The sequence below is a fragment of the Xenopus laevis genome, chromosome 9_10L (genome assembly GCF_017654675.1).
Source record: "Xenopus laevis strain J_2021 chromosome 9_10L, Xenopus_laevis_v10.1, whole genome shotgun sequence".
NCBI classification, from domain to species: Eukaryota; Metazoa; Chordata; class Amphibia; order Anura; family Pipidae; genus Xenopus; species Xenopus laevis.
This window is the reverse complement of record NC_054387.1, coordinates 45,585,539-45,604,541: the sequence shown is the minus strand read 5'-3', so window position 1 is coordinate 45,604,541 and position 19,003 is coordinate 45,585,539. Positions and strand designations below refer to the sequence as shown.

Sequence of the window (19,003 nt, the reverse complement as noted above, 5' to 3'; positions counted from 1 at the left end):
CTCCTACACACCAATATTACAACTAAAAATAACTTATTGGTTCAGAAATAAAAGTTTTCATGGTAGAATGGATTATTTGCAGTGTAAACAGTGTGATTCAGAAATAAAAACGGCACCATTAAAATCACGACACAAGCCTCACTGGCCCACAGTTACTCTTTTATCCACAGATCTTTGGCTTCTGGCCCATGTTACACAGTAAAGGATCACTCACTTCCTGATATCAGAACCCAGCCCGGAACCGTCATGTTTCCTAGGGTAACACTCTATATGATTCTATTCCTTTGATGCCACGGCCAAGATAAACCCCACAATTAGTCACCAGGAAGCGGCCAATTTGCCGGAAACAAATGGCTTTATATATTTCTATTGCCCTGTGCCCAAATTACCTGCTTTTCTACCCCACTGGGAATAAATGTAGTCGCACAAGGACTGCACCCTACACTTTTGGGCTCATGGTTTCTGTTGTTTCCATTTGAACATGGTCTGTCTGCTGCCTCACAGATCACCTGACCATTTTACATCTCTTGCCTTGAACCACCATTTTGTGATGGTCTGTGTGATGCCTCAGAGATCACCTGACCAGAAATACAACTGTAAATGTAACAGGAAGAAGTGTGCAAGCAAAATACAGAACTCTGGGGCATATTTACTAACATTTGAGACAAATATCTCCACAGATTTCCGGAGATCAGCAATTCGTTTTAAATAGTCACCAACAAGTAAGAAAACCATAGTAAAGTTCTGATTGGTTGCTATGGGCAACATCTCCGGAAATCTGTGGAGATATTTATCTCCAACGTTAGTAAACATGCCCCTCTGTCTGTTAATTGGCTCATGTGACCTAACATGTATGGTTTGTTTGTGTGCACCTTGAATCGGAGAATCACAAGGGGCGCCCGTATTTTTTTAAAATGGCAATTTTCTATTTATGTTTACACCGTGGAACACACTACTAAAAACGTATATTATTATGAAAATGGTTTATTTACATGAAACGGTTTTACATATGAGCTGCTTTATTCAATATATATTTTTATAGAGACCTACATTGTTTGGGGGGTATAGTTTTCCTTTATCTCCCAGGCTTTCTCTTGTATATACCCTGTGCCGTTCTCTGCACCTTTGCCTTTATACAGTGTTTGGGAGCTGCCATGTTGCTTGCCTCAAAGACATGGTCAGAAGAAGACTGGGGACACAGCATGCATAATATTATGGGTTCTTCTTGATGTGTCATTCTGAAGGTGTGATATTAATGGGGGCTGCCAGGTTTTAAGCAATGGGCCTTGCGGTGCCTACATATTAAGAGTCTGACCCATTCCCCTCTGTGCAGGCAAAGACGATGCCCGGTTGCAGCTGGACAGTGCCCTTCAGGATGTTAATGACAAGTATGTCGTCCTGGAGGAGACGGAGAAGAAGGCCGTGTACAAGGCACTCGTGGAGGAGCGGGGTCGATTCTGCATGTTTGTGTCCTTTCTCAAACCTGTTCTGGTATGTTATTGACTAACAACCTGTTGACACTGCCATACTCCAATGTATTGGATCTCCATACCTCAAGTCTACTAAAAAATTATTTAAATATTCATCAAACCTAATAGGCTTGTTTTGCCTCCAATAAGGGTTAATTATATCTTAGTTTGGATCAAGTAACTGAATTATTATAACCGAAAAAAAAACTCTGAGCTTTTTTTGGCTTTCCGGATAACGGGGGCTGTTTCTGCTGAATTGTACTTGGTACAGGGGAATAGCTATGCTGCCATAGATTTAGAAGAGACAAGAGGCAACTCAGCTTGTGGGTTCACATTGGTATTCTTGTAGCTCTTCAACCAGTCAGTACAAGGGAGGCACTGATTGAATCTCGTTGCTAACAAGCTCACAAACATGGAACCTAATACTCTGTCCCAAAACTGTGCTGTCATTGTTTGTGCAGGCGGCCCACCCTCTCAGTATGGGAAGGGGGTCTGGCTAGTGGTTCCCAGTGACTGCTGTTTCTACCTCTTTTATTAACTGATACTGCTCATTTATTTGCATTTCTGTTTCTCATCATGTTTATTTGCCATATTGCTGACAGGACGAGGAGATCGGGATGCTGGGGGAAATCACTCACCTACAGACCATCCTGGAAGATCTGAGCAGTCTGACTGCAGAACCCAGCAAGCTGCCTCCCATGAGCGAACAGGTGGGTATAAGCCCTTAGCTGCTTTCAGTGAATATATGCTAATGCGGCACATTTATTTCTGCTCTTGGGAAGCCCCCCTGTTGTCATTCACTTCCAAGAAAGGGCAAATATTCCTATGAGCTGTGTTAAGCCCTTTGATGCGGTCTGGCTGGTTGGCTAGGGGGTTTGGTAGCCAGCCTGCGTCTTGCCATAACCCAAGAACCGTGGGAAGGGACTGAGCCTCTGTGATTGTCTCTGTGCAGGTGATACACGATCTCAAGAACTCCGATTACAATTTCACCTACCAGACCCCGCCCGGCTCACCAAGTGGAACACTGTCACGGAAGGCCAGCACCAACAGGTAAGCACAGGGTGCCCCCCCTCTCCTGCCTCAGGTCATTTATAGGCTGCCACGAGCTCTTCTACTCACTGCTGCACAGCAGCATGGAAACTACTAGATAATAAAAGGCTGGGTTCGTTTTTGATTTGGGCAGCAGGGAAATTGCCTCCAGCCTTGCATGTTCTCCCTGGGGCCCTCCAGCATCCCAAAGACTACACAAACACACATCTTTTTGTAGGATCTGGTCACATTGGTTACGTTTATATCCTATAGGCTAATGACATACAGTGAGTTCTATGAGCAGTCCCAGCTGTCATCTTGGTCGGCCTTACGCAGGAATGCCGGCCTTGCACAAAGCAGCTGTTGGGAAGCACTACATGGGTTGCTGTGATTTAGGGATACATTCTCCTGAGTTCTGACTGGAGAGAGAGAATAAAATGAGAAGACTGCCACCCAGTGGACATCTTCCTTCCCAACAGCTGCACAACAGGATTTCCAGCACTATCCTCCATTTGTCAGCCCCTATTGTCACAGGATCGAGTTACATCAGTGCTGCTCTTGCACAAAGCTGCCATTTAGCATTATGTAAGTCTATCCCCCCCCCCCACCATTCTGCTTGGTTCTACCCAGAAACCCTCACGCTCCACAAATTGCCCCAGTCGAAGGGAGGTTACTGCAGGTCAGCATTCTTGGTGCACAAGTGTTTGCTATCTGGTTACCATTTTCCCTCTGTTGTGGATATTGGGGGGATGCTGTTTCTTTTTTTTTTTATATAGGTTTGTGTGGCATTTCCATCCTTCCAGAGACCAACGTTCTATAACATACAATTGTATTCCAAGTGTTTAAAGGGCAAGTAACACCCCAATAACTCGCATACACCCAAACAACTACAAAATATGTATTGGGTAGGAACAGACTTATTTTGCATTACAAAGGCTATTTGCAGTTTGGGGTGTTTTCTGGCTCCTTGGTACACTCAAACCCATTCCTTGCCACAAGGTATTGTGCATAGAGTTAGTGGGACCCTCGCAAGCATATATGCAATTTAAGTGCTTGTATAGATACATCAAATGTTTAACAGTTCCCATTCTATTGGCTACAGCTATATGCATGGATCCATGCGCCACGTTCCCTCTATGGACTCTATCTCAAGCTCTATGGAAGCACTGCACGTTCGGCCCCCCTCTACCTTAATGCTGGAGAGCATGTTCCAGGTATGTACTACTCCTCTTACCTTGCTGGACTTTTCTTTATGGTGCAACCCAGGAGACCTACAATCATCTCCTGTTTTCTAGGATCCAAGGCTGAACAGCATCCAGCAGCCACCAACACCCACTGGGCTTAGCGGGGAGAACGGGACCATGAAACCCAGCCATACTGTAGATGGAGCTCGATCTTTGGGGTTACATACCATGAACAAGGTAAGGTTTCACTCTGCAGGAATCAAATGTTGACTGTATATAATATATGAAACGGCAGGTTATCATGTTAGCTCATAACTTATAAGTTTAAAAAAACACAAAGTGTAAAGCCACTTGTGATTGTATGTTTCCTTGCAGCCCAAGTCTCATCGGGATCACTTGGCCTTGGCTTTGAGTCAGGGTCTCAGCTCTGAAATGCTTCTCAGCAGGGACTCCTTGCACTGCTCCAGTGGATACAGCACCCAGACCACGACCCCGTCCTGTTCTGATGACACTATTCCCTCTCATGGTAAGTAGCGAATGTGCCCCGCCTCCTGCTTGTAGATATAGCATGTCAATCAAATGTTCAGATTGACCCTAAATTTCACGCTACGTCGCCTTCCGGCTGGGCCACCTGCCCCTATCCACTGCTTTTGGCTCATAGCCGCCGTTTGGGAACCGTTGTTCAGCTATGCTTGTTTTATGTGGTTGGGGTAACTGCATTAGTCGCTTTGTCACATTCGTCTTTTTTTTTCTGTCTGCTGCTTGAGGATGGGGTTGACAGGCTTCATGTTGTGGCCCCAAAATAACTAGATTTGAAGGTTTGAGAGAAAACACAGCCTATTTAAAAGGTGAGACAGAAGTTAAGGGTAAAAACAGACAGGGAGATTGTCACCCATGATTTGACTATATTAGCCCAGGTAATCCTAGGCTGGGGTACACTGCATTATGTAGCATCTAAAGGTTCAGAAACAGATCAATTTAGTTACTGGTTGCATTGGGTTATGCCACAGTATTTGGTGCACATTACTAGCTCTGTGGGTCATTCTCTCTGCCATCTGTAGTGATTTGTAAGAGCACCCAGAGGCCGCACATTAAAAACCATTGAAAAAACCCTTGTTTGGCTTCCTCCAGGGCAGAAATGTCCTGTAAATGGAAAGTTCACACCTCTCACTATGTTGTAGACCAGGGATATCAACTTTATAAACAGTAGAAAAATATATATCTTTATAAACTTCAGATTAAAAGAGAAACAGGCAAAGCTTTGAACGCTGGAATGGAGAAAATCCATTCTGGCAAAACACTTGTTGGCTGCTAGGGATTAGGGACTGTGCATTCGGAATGAACGTGCAGGTTGACTTCCCCTTTAAGTATTAGACAGCCTTCTAGAATGCTGCTTCCGCTTTCCCTAGTGCCCTGTGTGCTGCTCAGTAAATGTGTAGCCGCTAGGAGATAAAGCTTGTGTATCTGGGAGTGGGCTTCCTCTCATCCAGTTCTCTCTCAACCAATTTATGTACATTCTTTCCACAGCCGTAAAGAAGGAGCCGTCTGCTTTTGGTAAGGATTTGCTTTTACAGAGGAAGGGACGGGTAGTGCTCAGCCTTTTCCGTGCCCAGCACTTTGCTCTGCTGTACACGAATCTGACACCCCAGGAAAGGGACATATCCTATTGAGCAGGAACAGCCTCTAAAAAGCACACTTGAGCAGAAACAGCCCCCTAGGTTTGCTTGCACCCTGTACAGAGAGATACCATAAAACTATAAACATGGTGGGGATCAATAGAAAGCATTTGTTTGTGAGTCTTCAGGGTGGGGCTGACATGAGTTCCAGGGGATAAAGCATTTGGCACGGTCTCTAATTACTGACATTGAGTCCCTTGATAAAGGTCATGGTCTCATCTGCTTTCTGAATATTTGCCTGTTGTTAAACCAGCTGGCCTGTGATTTGGACCCTCTGTATTACAGAACATGGTGCCAAATGAGCCCCAGATAAAGGAATCCAGAGCTGTCTGTGGAGCTTCTGGTTTCTATTGTTTACACCACTAGATGGTTCAGCAGAAAGGAATTAAGCTGAAGTAGAAATTCATCACATTAATAGTCAGTTGCATAACTTTGGGGACCCAAAAAAAAGTTCAAACAACCCCCCCCCCAGGTTTCTCTTGCATTGCAGGCCCCCCTACAAAGAAATTCCCTCCCCTTTCATGGTTGTGGATCCTTATACTGGTAATTGTTATTACTAGGGATCAAGTGGGGAAAAAGCCCTAGTGTAACTAGTGCAATCTAAGGCCAGTGATTTCCCTGGCCATAAGTATCCCATAGGTCCCACTCTGCATCTAACCCTGCTTCTTTCCTCTAGTTTCAGACTATGACTATATCTCTCTGCACGGGGAGCAGGAAGAACCGGAACAGTTGGAGTTTGACAAGTCATCCACCATTCCCCGCAACAGCGACATCAGTCTGAATTACAGAAGAATGTTCCAGGCCAAGCGGCCGGCATCCACGGTCAGTCTGTTGGCCGACTCTGAACACCGTTCTCCCTACGTGGCCACCATCAAGAGGAAGCCTTCCAACAAGCCCACACTAAGGCGAGGTACAGTCAGCGGGGTGCCAATCCCCATCCGACCACCGGTGGTGCCCTTGAAGGCCACAAACTACCCAGAAGTACCCATCAGCCCTTATGGGGAGAGGTCAAACAGCGAAGAGTTTGCATATTTTTCTGACGGAAGAGGAGACCTTTCCCAGATGAAGCCGGGCCTGTGCACCTCAGCCCAAAGCCTCAACGCCCTACAGACACCATGTTGTGCCTTCATACCAAAGCAATCCTACTCCTACTCACAGTGCATCAATCAGCAGCCCCCCAGCCCAAACAGAGTGTTTACCATTCATTCTGCAGTAGTCGATGGAAACTCCGTCTCCCACATATCAGCGCCAAGTATCGTACAGAATGTGCAGAGCCAAGAGAGCAGTGGCAGTCCAGCGGGCAGTCCTCAGCAGGAGCCTCAGGATGATATGTTATCCATGATCCGGCGAGGCGTCAAGCTTCGGAAAACAATCAGCAACGATAGGTCAGCCCCGCTGATAAAGTGAGGGCCCCACGCCGGGTCCCCCCTTATGCACAGTAGTTGCCTTTCGTTAAAGACTTTTTATTTTAATGTTATTTTTGAGACTTGAAGTTCAGTAGGACCTGTAATTCCACACTCATCATCTGTATTGCTGTATATTTTATTTTTTCCATCGGCGCGTTCTGTAAGTCGCCCGGCTCAGCCAATAACTGCCTTTCTGCCTTTTATCTGGGTTTTATAATGCGTGCTTTGGATTTTAGGAAATAAGGTAGTTTTAAGGGTTTTGGAACTTCAAGTTTCTGATTAGCTTTCTATATACCGCGTTTAGTACATGTTGGGCGGCCCTGCCCACATCAAGCAGCATAGTGTACATAGTTTTATAGTTTTATACCGTGACGGTTCATTTTATCGGTTAAGGTCTGACCCACTGGTTCCTCTTAGGGGGCGAGATATGCCCCGTCCATCAGTTCATTTGTATGAGCATCTCTTTAGTTGTGTTTCCAGATAGAAGTGGAAACTGCCATGTTGCTTCTTGCTGAAGACTGAACACTGGAGTTAAATTGCACAAGTTCCATTGCCAAGGTAACCAAATTCTACATGTGACTATTGACATTGGCACTTGTGCAATTGAGCACTTATGTTTATGTATTAGCCTTAGGGCTACATCAGGAATCATAAGACCCTTCTCTCCAATTATTAACCTATTGGTTACCGGAGCTCTATGAGGTGTGCGCTACCAACAAGTACATTGGGGCCCCAATAATAAAAATACCCATACATTTCCATGCCCGTGACTCTCTTTGATCCAACCAAATCCCACCCACTTGCCTGTTATCCCTGCCTTATTTGTGACCTGCAAATTTCTCCCAATAGCAGTACCCCCTGTCATCGGCCCAGTGGAACAGTCTTTTCAGTTGAAGGTGCCTGAAGTATCACATTCTGGCTAAATGGCATTGCCATTCTTACAGTTAAAGGAAAACTATACCCCCAAAATGAACACTTAAGCAACAGATAGTTTACATCATATTAAGTGGCATATTAAAGAATCTTACCAAACTGGTATATATATATATATATATTTAAGTAAATCTTGCCCTTTTACATCTCTTGCCTTGAACCCCCATTTTGTGATGGTCTGTGTGCTGCCTCAGAGATCACCTGACCAGAAATACTACAACTCTAACTGTAACAAGAAGAATTGTGGAAGCAAAAGACACAACACTGTCTGTTAATTGGCTCATGTGACCTAACATGTATGATTTGTTGGTATGTTTGTGAGTACAGTGAATCCTACGATCCCAGGGGGCGGCCCTTAAGTTTTAAAATGGCAATTTTCTATTTAGGCATACCCAATGGCACATACTACTAAAAAAAAGTATATTATTATGAAAATGGTTTATTTACATGAAGCAGGGTTTTACATATGAAATCAATATATTTTCAAAAAGACCTACATTGTTTGGGGGGTATAGTTTTCCTTTATACAGGGCTAATTGTGCAGATTTACTGCATCAGAGACAATATGGCAGCTCCCACTCCTACGTACAGTGTAAGTATTCACAAATGATATGTCCTGATAAATAAATAGGCCGTAACCCATCTTCTAAAAACACAGCCCTTTAGCAAGTTCTAAGCCAGCGCAACCACCATGCTTCCCTGTGATAGACCAACGTGCCTCTTATTAAGCAAAAGAGAAGATTTCTCCCCAAAACATGAGGGATCAAGAAGTGCCGGCCTATTAATCACCTCATTCCTTATACAGCATCAGCTTTACTGTCCTAGAGGTGCTACATCAAATATAAACCAGACTGAGTGCTCATAATGCAAACAAACAACCCCCTCTCACCAGCGCTATGGTATGTGCAAACCAGCTACTTTATTTTGCCCCTATAACAGTTATACGTTGCTTAGCAACAGCCTGTCGGACACTAATTTGCACTCGTTATTTCCTTTAATGGCTTGCGTAATCAGGAGGCAGGGCTTTTATCACGGGAGGGGGGGGATTTAAGGGTCTTTATGTTTAACTACAGTGAAGATATTTATGATTTCTGCCCTGGAAATGTCCATAATTATTGTGCAATATTTGGATTGGGCGCCATCTGCAGAATCCTATGGTATTAACCCTCAATGGGCTAGCAGCAGAAAACCAAAAACAACCCCCACTATATTGCTTTGAGGTCCCTCTGCAATTCCTCTGATTTTTCTTGGGGGGGGGCGGGATGGTAATTTAATACAAAAGATGTAAAAAATGATTTCTCGCAGACAATAGTGGCTTCTTTTTTTTTTAACACTTTATAAAAAGAATGTGGCGAATTTCCAATTTATTCCTAGAACCATTTTATTTGGCTTTCCTAGTTACTGTTAAAACAATTACAAAAAAAAAATCTGTTCCCCCCCCCCCCAACGTTCACTGAATTTAAGTGCGTAATGACAAAAAAAACAGGAATTTTGTGAATTTTTGTGTTTTCTTTTGCATTTTTATGTTGGATTAAAATAATGATGGGCTCAGCGGGTCTGGGTGTCCAGCCGAAATATTCCCCTGTATCCGAGTGCTGTTTGAATGTGTATATTAAAGATATATTGCTGTTGGCAGACAGAGATTACATATAGTCTGGGCTTGGCAGCAGGAGGGGCTGTACTTATATATAATGTATATAAATATCACGTGCTGGGAACTGCCTGCCAAAAAGCACAGGGTTTAGGGAAAAAAAAAAATGGCAGGACTTGCAAGACGCCTAGAGAGGACGCTTTTCATGCCGCAGAAGCCCGTACTTAGAAGGCACAATCACTATTGAACATAAAGTTTCATCGGACTTCCGAAATTAAGTCAATTTAGTGTAAATTTCTGTTTTTTTTATAAATATTGTTTGAAGCAGCAATGCTCAGGCCTTAAATTAAAGTGTTAAAAAGAGAAACTGCGAGTGTGCGTGTCCTTCATGCGTCCCCCCCCCACCTCCGCTTATCCCGTGCAACGAGTGAGCATCATGTGCAGCAACGCACTGGGCAGTAACCAATCAGATTGCTTTCAGTGCTCAACCTGCAGTTGGCAGAAATAAGCCAATCACTGGTTGCGATGGAATACTACATAGGTGCAAATTTGCCCGGTGTTTAGAAATGAGCCCTACTTGTTTCTTTTCCCTAGACTGGCCTACTTGGTATGGTCGGACTCTGGGAATGGTTCAAACTTGAGACCTGATCTGGTCCAGTCCATTGGAGCCCATTAATACAATAGTGGTGCCATCCAAAATGATGAAAGAGAATACAGGTATGGGATCGATTATCTGGAAACCCATTATCCAGAAAGTTCAATATTACCAAAGTCTCCCATAGACTCCATTTGATCTAAATAATCCAAATTTTTAGAAATGCTGTCCTTTTTCTCTGCAATAATAAAACAGTACCTTGTATTTGATCAAAGCCCAAATATAATTAATCCTTATTGTTTGCAGAACCAGCTTATGGGGTTTATTTAAAGTTTAAATGTTTTTCTAGTAGACTTAAAGGAGAAACAAACCCTTTATTAATAAAAACCCCTACCCTACATAGTTGTCATCCCCCTTGCACCTAGGTGTAAGCTCCTGTAATTGCCCCTTAGTCTTCACTTACCTCTCTTTGTAGATTTAGAGCAGCACAGGGGCCATCTTTCAGTGCTTTGTTAATCTTCAGGTCTTCTTCCTTCCCGTCGGCTATTTCCGTGGCTTGCGATACATGTGTAGTAGTTCAGGGCCGGAATATTGCTACAACTGTGTATGCACCGATACGGCGCTTACTTACTGAAGATTAGCGAAGCTCCAGAAGATGGCTCTGCGAGCTCCACTACACGCCAGAAGATGGCTCCCGTGAGCTCAACTAGGGGTTTTTATGAATAAAGGGGTTTGGTTCTCCTTTAAAGTATAACGATCCAAATGACAGAAAGATCTGTTATCCTGGAAAACCCCAGGTCCCGAGCATTCTGGATAGCAGGTCCCATACCTGTCCTGTTATGCCCAACTCACCAACCTTCACTCCTCCCAAATCTTTACCTACCCACATCCCCCACCACCTATACCCAATTTTGTGCATATTCCCCCACGGACAGCAAAGCTCTGTATCATTTTGTAAGAAAACACACAAATAGAACATGGCAAAAAGGAGAATTTGTAAATTGAAAAAGCAGAAGAACTGCAAAGTCTCTATAGCACTAAGGCTTGTGGCGCAACAGGAGGATCAGCATTTAGGACTGTTGAGCAATATTTTCACCCCTCACTTGCCAAGGTAAATGGTTCCCCCCAACCAACTTTCTGGAGACAAGGCCCTAGAATAAAAGCATATACCATTACTCTGAGTGGTTTACATCCCACAAGTGCAGAACAGGGAGGTGTTACTTTAGTCAACATGAACCAAGGGGAAGGGTTAATTAAGTTGGGACAAACTGACCTAGACATTCTGTCATCCAGAGAGAAGCCACAGTCTCTACACCATCTCCAGGGACCCAGCATTGTCCTACACACATACATTAGCCATACGGGCAGATTCAGGAGGAAACCGGGCGACTTTGGAAAACGAATCGCCGCAAGTGCCATCCCGCTGGCGATTTTTCATTATAGCCGACAGGAAGATAGTTCGGGGAGATTGTCGCCCCGAAGAAGAGGCAATTTGTCGCCTGGGCAACTAATCTGCCCATGTGCCCTTAATCTAAGCCTTTTTCTCCTTGTATCTGTAAACACAACTCCACTGTCCATAGAGAGTGAACCTCACTGTCAGTCCCAGCACATCTCCTTTCAGCTGACTGACACTGGATGAACCAGGAAGGGATGTCTTCAGACTCTTCAAACTACACATTACTTACTCCCTTATACATGTGCTATTGTAATCTCTGGCCAGGACCATCTGCTTTAACCAAAATGTTTCTGTAATAACCACATACCTCCCCACTAAGATTTTTATATTGGAAATAAGTGAGTAGAGGATTCCCTTCCCCGTATCACAGCTAAACTGACCCATACTATAGACACCGCCTCTCCCTGCTATCCCACAGTCACAGACCCTTCCCAGAGACTATTATCCCACTGTTACTATAGGCACCATCTCTCCCTACTATACCTGCTATCCCACAGTCACAGCCCCTTCCCAGAGACTATTATCCCACTGTTACTATAGACACCATCTCTCCCTACTATACCTGCTATCCCACAGTCACAGTCCCTTCCCAGAGACTATTATCCCACTGTTACTATAGGCACCATCTCTCCCTACTATACCTGCTATCCCACAGTCACAGACCCTTCCCAGAGACTATTATCCCACTGTTACTATAGGCACCATCTCTCCCTACTATACCTGCTATCCCACAGTCACAGCCCCTTCCCAGAGACTATTATCCCACTGTTACTATAGACACCATCTCTCCCTACTAAACCTGCTGTCCCACAGTCACACTCCCTTCCCAGAGACTATTATCCCACTGTTACTATAGGCACCATCTCTCCCTACTATAACCTGCTATCCCACAGTCACACTCCCTTCCCCGAGACTACTTTCCCACTATTACTATACACCATCTCCCTCCTATATACCTGCTATCCCACAGTCACTTTATCCCACTGTTACTATAGACCATCTCTCCCTACTATACCTGCTATCCCACAGTCACAGTCCCTTCCCAGAGACATTATCCCACTGTTACTATAGGGATCCATCTCCCTCCCACCCACTCACCATCTCTCTGCTATCCACTGTCACTCTTCCCTGAGAATGCTCCAAACTCTGTTGTTATGTCTTTTTAGTGATTTTTACGAGTTTCTGGACATTGGCTCAAAATTAGGCTTGCCAGTTGCCATCTCACTCCTGTAGTCCTGGCCACATATTGAATCCACATCCTAAATGTCTAGTTAGCAATTAAGTTAGATGAGTTAATCAGTTCAGTCTGCAGCCATGTATCTAAACGAATTACTAACTAGACATTCTGGATGTGGATTTAATATGTGGCAGGGATTACAGGAGTGAGATGGCAACTCTACACACAACATGAATTTTACAGCATTATATCAGCCACAAGTTCTAGGGGTCAAAGATAAACCACTAAACCAAATCTGAATAACAAATCAGAGAAATAAAACAATGATTGCACATTGAGATGAACCAAGTTCCAGCCATGCAAAACTGAAAAGTCAATAACTTTTATAAAAATGAAATTAAACCACAGAAATAAAATAATTACACTGAGTAATTATAACTGACAGTAGTTAAACAAGGTAATAAAACCCTTTTTATGTCAGAAAATACTCCTGCATGGACTTGCCTGACTGATATATGGCTGAAAATCATCCAGATAAGGAGTGGTTCAACTTTAGGTTAACTTTTAGTATGTTATAGAATGACTAATTCTAAGCAAATTCTCAATGGGTCTTCATTTTTTCATTTTTATAGATTTTAACTGGCTTGCCTCCTTCTTCAGACTTTTTCCAACTCTCAAATGGGGCTACACGTGTATTGTTATTGCTACTTTTTATTACACGTCTTTCTATTCATTTAGAAGTATTTAAATTAACGTATGGCTGCTAGGGGGATTTGGAAATTGCAAACTGGAGAGCTGCTGAATAAAAAGCTAATTATCTCAAAAATAAAAACCAATTGCTAATTGTCTCAGAATATCACTATATACCTCATACTAAAAGTTAACTTAAAAGTGAACAAGCCCTTTAATTGGAAAGGTTTGAAAATCCTACAAGACAAGGTGCACGTTGCTCCTCCATAGGCAGGGTCGGACTGGTGCCTTGGGGCCCACCGGGGCTGCAAAACAAAGGGCCCTCCAGGCAGTCCCTGGGGGTTCTCTTGCAACTCCCTGCACACATGCGCTGAAAATGCTGTACCGTGCGCAAAAAAAGGTGCACTGTGTGCAAAAACCGCCACACATTAGCAGGTCTGGGTCGGCCTTGAAAGCCAGTGCCCACCGCGTTTTTCCCCCGGTATCCCACTGGCCCAGTCTGACCCTGTCCATAGGCCCCATTGAATGATCAGCCTAGTTTAGCTCCATGTATGGCTGGCCAATCTGGGACCAGGCCGACTCATACATATATATACATTTATAGAAATCTTGCTATTTCTATAGTAAAATCTGTAGTTTTGTTCTGCGGGGCTCTTCATGGAGAATCCAACCTCCAGCAAACTGATTCTGTCCTTACCCATAACATGCCCAACCGTGGCTCTTGCTGTGACCCGCAGATACACACACACACACACACACACGTGCTGCAACAATAAAAACAGGACTTTTGTTCCAAACAAAAAAATATTTTTTTTAACATGTACAAGACAGAAATAACTGGTACGTAATATGTATTCTTTTCATTGCTTAGTGTTACTGGTCCTTTAAGGCAGCACCTAGTATGGGGGTAAGGGGATTATATGAAGCACATGCAACTGAGCTTGTTCTGAACAGAATGGGGCATGCTGTATGGTAGTTCCACCTGCCTGTAATGTGTAATACACATAAAGAGTAATGTTGATGACACTATGATCACAAGGCTTCTCATTATATCCATATACTGTATGAATGTTTGCTTCTCCAAGGTCGACCTTCGTTTCTCTTGGGGACCCTCCGGCCCTGGGTCGTTTGCGGGAATACCCCCGGTCCCAACTGATACAGGCCTTGGATCCAGGATTCGGTTTGGACTTTTTCAGCAGGGTCCGGCCAAATCCAAGTGCCTGGCTGAACCAAATTCAAATCCAAAAAAACTCATAACTTTTCGGCACGCAAATAAGGAAGTCTTGTGCATGTGGTTCTCTTTCTCCCTCGTTTTCCCTGATTTACATATGCAAATTAGGATTTGGTTCAATATTTGAACAAATCTTTTACAAAGAATTCGGCCTAATCCTAAAATAGTGGATTTGGTGGATCCCTAATATAAACTGTTACAGGTCCCTCCCACGTCCCGCATCACATGGTTAAACTCAGGGGTCCCAAACCTTTTTCATCTGTAAGCCAAATTTAATTGTAAAGAGTTGGGGAGCAACACAAGCACAAAATATGTTCCTGGGAGGTGCCAAATAAGGGCTGTGATTGGCTATTGGTAGCCTCTATGTGGACTGGCAGCCACTGGCAGGTAGGGTTGCCACCAGGCCCGGACTGGCAATCTGTGGGTTCTGGCAAATGCCAGAGGGGCTGCTATAAGGTGCCATAGAAAGATTATATTTAGTTGGCTGGTTGGAGGCTGTTTGGGCCTCTCTGTGGGCTGATTGGGCCTCTATGTACCTGAAATGCCAGGGCCTATTGTAATTCTCAGTCCGGACCTGGTTGCCACCTTTTCTTAATTTTGTTACCGGCTGGTGGGGGGCGGGAACAAAAAGGGGCTGGTGCGACGTCAAAGGGTGCGGGGCTATAGCGTAAAAAGAGGCGGCCGTGGTGACAAAAAGGGGCAGGGCTATGACGTAAAAAGGGGCAGGCCGTGGCGCAGAGCTGTGAAGACAGAGGACAAAAGCTAAGATTTACAGGAGATTGAGAGAGGGCCGTGGGGGTCTTTTTAAGGGTATTACAAACTTACCAGCAGCTACATTGCCTGTAAATTTGTAATACCGGCCCCGGCCTTGGCAGGCGTTTTACCGGCTAGGCCGGTAAAATACCGGCCGGGTGGCAACCCTAGCCACAGGAGACTCTGTTTAGCTGTACACTTGCTTTTTATGCAGCCAAAACTTGACTCTAAGCCAGGAATGCAAATATAAGCACCTGCTTTGAGGTCACTGTGAGCAACATTGGGGAATAACATGTTACGAGCTACAGGTTGGGGATCACTGGTTTAACTCATTCAGAGAAGGCCAAGCACATCAGGATAAGAGGACTGCCATCATAGTGTATACCCCCCCCCCCCCCGTGCATGGTTTACGCGTGGATTTTCTGGTGCGCCACAAGATGGGAACTGTGAGTAAAGTTCTTCCCACATTTTAAGCAGACGTAGGGCTTCTCTCCCGAGTGTCCCCTCTGGTGAATAACCAGGTTGGAGCGGTGGGTGAAGCTTTTGCCACAGTCAGAGCACTCATAGGGTTTCTCTCCGGTGTGCACCCGCTGGTGAGTGACCAGGTTGGAGCTGATGCTGAAACTTTTGCCGCATTCCTCGCAGCTGTAGGGCCGCTCTCCCGTGTGGACTCTCTGGTGTGTGACGGCATTGGAGCTGGTACTGAAGCTCTTCCCACATTCCGTGCAAATGTAGGGCCTGGATCCCGTGTGCACCCTCATGTGCGTGATAAGGTTGGATTTCTGAGCAAAGCTCTTGTGACAAACTGCACAGGAAAAGCGCCTGTCCTTTGAGTCTTTGCCTTCATCGTCTCTATAAAAAGACTTTTCTTCCACCTTTTCACCCACGACGCTGTATGGAAACTTTTTCTCTTGGACAATCTGCTGAACCTTTAACGCCCGGGGACTTTGCTCATCTGTAGAAGGCGGAGCTTGCGGCGACCCACTGCACACTCTTTGGTTGTTTTTATGGGCTGCTGGGACATTTACACTTTGATTTGATTTGCCCACATTTAACACATTTTTGGGAATATGGGTTTCTTTCTTTTCGCCTTTAGATAATTTCCACACAGTTTTTCCGATCTTCTTTTGGGAATCAGCTTCAAGGCCTTCCATGGCTCCTCCTGCTAAGACATAAAGATGGCAAAAAATACTCCTATTATGGACTTCTGTACAATGAATGGCTCCCACCCACTCTGAATTCCTACTTCTAGATTGGACGGCAAATACAATCTGAAGGCTCTTGAATGACTATGAAATCGTAGGGGGTAATGGCTATAGGGTAATTTTTTTCCTGTCCCTTTATACAAGAGCATTAAAGGGGAACACACCACAAACAATGAGAAAAATAAACTAGTAGCACCTTCTGCTTCCATGTGATATGATATAGATATATGCAGACATATGAAGACACGATAGAGAGAGATAGATAGATAGATGATAGATAGATAGATGATAGATAGATAGATGATAGATAGATAGAGACATCTATATATAGATATTGTATTTAGATATATCACACAGATTGATCAATATATATATATATATACATATAACTAGATAGGTGCACTCAGATAGCCATGTTGATGCCTAGGTGCTGGAACAAAAATTCATATCTATAAAGCAAAAAAAAAAAAAAAAAACTTCCGCACACATAGGTCTTGTGAGTGAAAAAAAGCTGGTAGATTTATTTCAACGTTTCGGCTTACAAACTCAAGCCGTTCCTGATGACGGCTTGAGTTTGTAAGCCGAAACGTTGAAAGAAATCTACCAGCTTTTTTTCACTTATCAAGACCTATGTGTGCGGAAGTTTTTTTGCTATATATATATATATATATATATTATAGTACAAACACCTGCACTCTGTCCACTTTTTTCTCCAGGCCGGGTGCTCGGTCAAAGTCTTTATACATGCATAGAATGGACCAGCACACCGTCTGGTCCATTCTATGCATATATATATATATATATATATATATATATATATATATATATATATATATATATATATATAGACAGACAGTGGTACAATGATTAAGGATAGATAGATAGATAGATGATAGATAGATAAAAATAGATAGATAGAGCGATAGATAGATATAGATAGATAGAGCGATAGATAGATAGATAGATAGATAGATAGATAGATAGATAGATAGATAGATAGATAGATAGATAGATAGATAGAGCGATAGACAGATAAATAGATAGAGAGATAGATATAGATAGATAGATAGATAGATAGATAGATAGATAGATAGATAGATAGATAGATAGATAAAAATAGAGAGAGAGAGAGAGAGAGAGAGAGAGAGAGAGATAGATAGATAGATAGATAGAGAGACAGCTATAAGTAGATATAGACATAGAATATAGATATATCACACAGTTTGATCGATAGCCAGATATATAGACAGACACAGAAACAAAGACAGATAGGATAGACAGATGATAGATATGTTATAGATACAAATAAAGATAAATATGTTATAGATACAGATGTAGACAGAAATATCTATCTATATATAATAGATAAATTATAGATAATATCATACATGCATAAATAAATAGACAGAGACAGCTAGATAGATAAATACAGATAGACAGGCACAGATATGCAGATACATAGATATGCAGAGATAGATATATACATAGATAGACAGACATATATATATATTATAGATATAGATACAGATAAACAAAACTATAGACACAACTTTTGGGTTTAATATATTTAGAGAGCTTCAGATATCTGTATATGGATATGAATACATACAGATGTACAGACAGATGATACATAATATCCTGTAATGCTATAAATACATGTTGAGATTTATAGTCCAGCAGGGCCTGATTAGATGACCCTGCACATCTAACAGAAAACGACTGTTTGCTCTCTATGTGTATATGTATATGTGTATGTATATGTGTATATTTGTGTGTAACAGACAGAGCTATTAGGGGTGTTGGTAGAAGACGCACAACAGCCAGTGAGAATGATAAAGACTGGATGCAGCACGAGTGTCTCATACCCAGCCTGTCCTGGGCTCTAATACAAATACAGCATGTGGCCCCTATAGTGCCCTATAGACAATCCCCTTACCTGATCCGGCTAATGTCTATTGTGAGTGCGCCAAGGTAAGAGACTGCTTTAAATGAGCAAATGAACGTTGATTCCTGGGATGTGTAGTCCGTGTGGGCTCCAGCACAAAAGCCAGCAGCCTGCACACAAACTACATGTCCCAGGAGACTCTGATAATGATGAAGGGGATTGGCCGGAAAAAGCCAATCAGGGAAGAGAGCTGCTAATGTTTCTGTTTTTTTCCACATTCCATTCTGCTCATTAATGGTAGGGGCAGGGTTAGGGAGGCAGGAAACCTATCATCTGACAGTGTACATTGCTCTATACAAACACACAGAGACTTGTCCTTCCTTGTCCTTCTTCTTCTATTAACGTGTATATTATCTGTCTATCTGTCTGTCTATTTTATCTATCTATCTATCTATCTATCATCTATCATCTATCTATCTATCTATCCCTCTATCTATCTATCTATCTATCTATCTATCTATCTATCTATCTATCTATCTATCTATTTATCTATCTATCCATCCTTCTTTCTATCTATCTATCTATCTATCTATCTATCTATCTATCTATCTATCTATCTATCTATCTATCTATCCCTCTATCTATCTGTCTATCTATCCATCCATCCTTCTATCTATCTATCTATCTATCTATCTATCTATCTATCTATCTATCTATCTATCT

At 43.0% G+C, this 19,003-nt stretch overlaps 2 protein-coding genes across 4 annotated transcripts in view; one reads left to right on the top strand and one right to left on the bottom strand.

Annotated features, from left to right (window-relative positions):
• Positions 1-9,124, top strand: part of mtss1.2.L (metastasis suppressor 1, gene 2 L homeolog) — a 55,750-nt gene extending 46,626 nt beyond the window's left edge. Inside the window, 8 exon segments of one of the 2 annotated variants that reach the window (NM_001093916.1) lie at positions 1,334-1,491; positions 2,072-2,179; positions 2,422-2,519; positions 3,601-3,712; positions 3,794-3,919; positions 4,058-4,208; positions 5,210-5,236; positions 6,035-9,124. In NM_001093916.1, coding sequence (NP_001087385.1) covers positions 1,334-1,491; positions 2,072-2,179; positions 2,422-2,519; positions 3,601-3,712; positions 3,794-3,919; positions 4,058-4,208; positions 5,210-5,236; positions 6,035-6,765 — 1,511 coding nt within the window. In that variant the 3' untranslated portion in view covers positions 6,766-9,124. 2 annotated transcript variants of the gene reach the window in all.
• A 5,843-nt stretch (positions 9,125-14,967) lies between these two features.
• Positions 14,968-18,714, bottom strand: LOC108701090 (gastrula zinc finger protein XlCGF49.1-like). 2 transcript variants are annotated; one of them, XM_018235283.2, is made up of 2 exons: positions 18,332-18,714; positions 14,968-16,352 (listed from the first exon to the last, which is right to left on the bottom strand). In XM_018235283.2, exon 2 carries the CDS (start codon positions 16,342-16,344, stop codon positions 15,598-15,600), a length of 747 nt encoding a protein of 248 aa, XP_018090772.1. In that variant the 5' UTR covers positions 16,345-16,352; positions 18,332-18,714; the 3' UTR covers positions 14,968-15,597. The 2 variants fall into 2 exon arrangements, with proteins under 2 accessions (XP_018090772.1, XP_018090771.1); XM_018235282.2 differs by having other exon boundaries at positions 14,968-16,355; positions 18,332-18,713.
• Positions 18,715-19,003: the final 289 nt, after the last annotated feature.

Excerpts from the sequence above, each read along its gene's own strand:
- LOC108701090 (XM_018235283.2), bottom strand. The coding sequence starts at position 16,344 with ATGGAAGGCCTTGAAGCTGATTCCCAAAAGAAGATCGGAAAAACTGTG.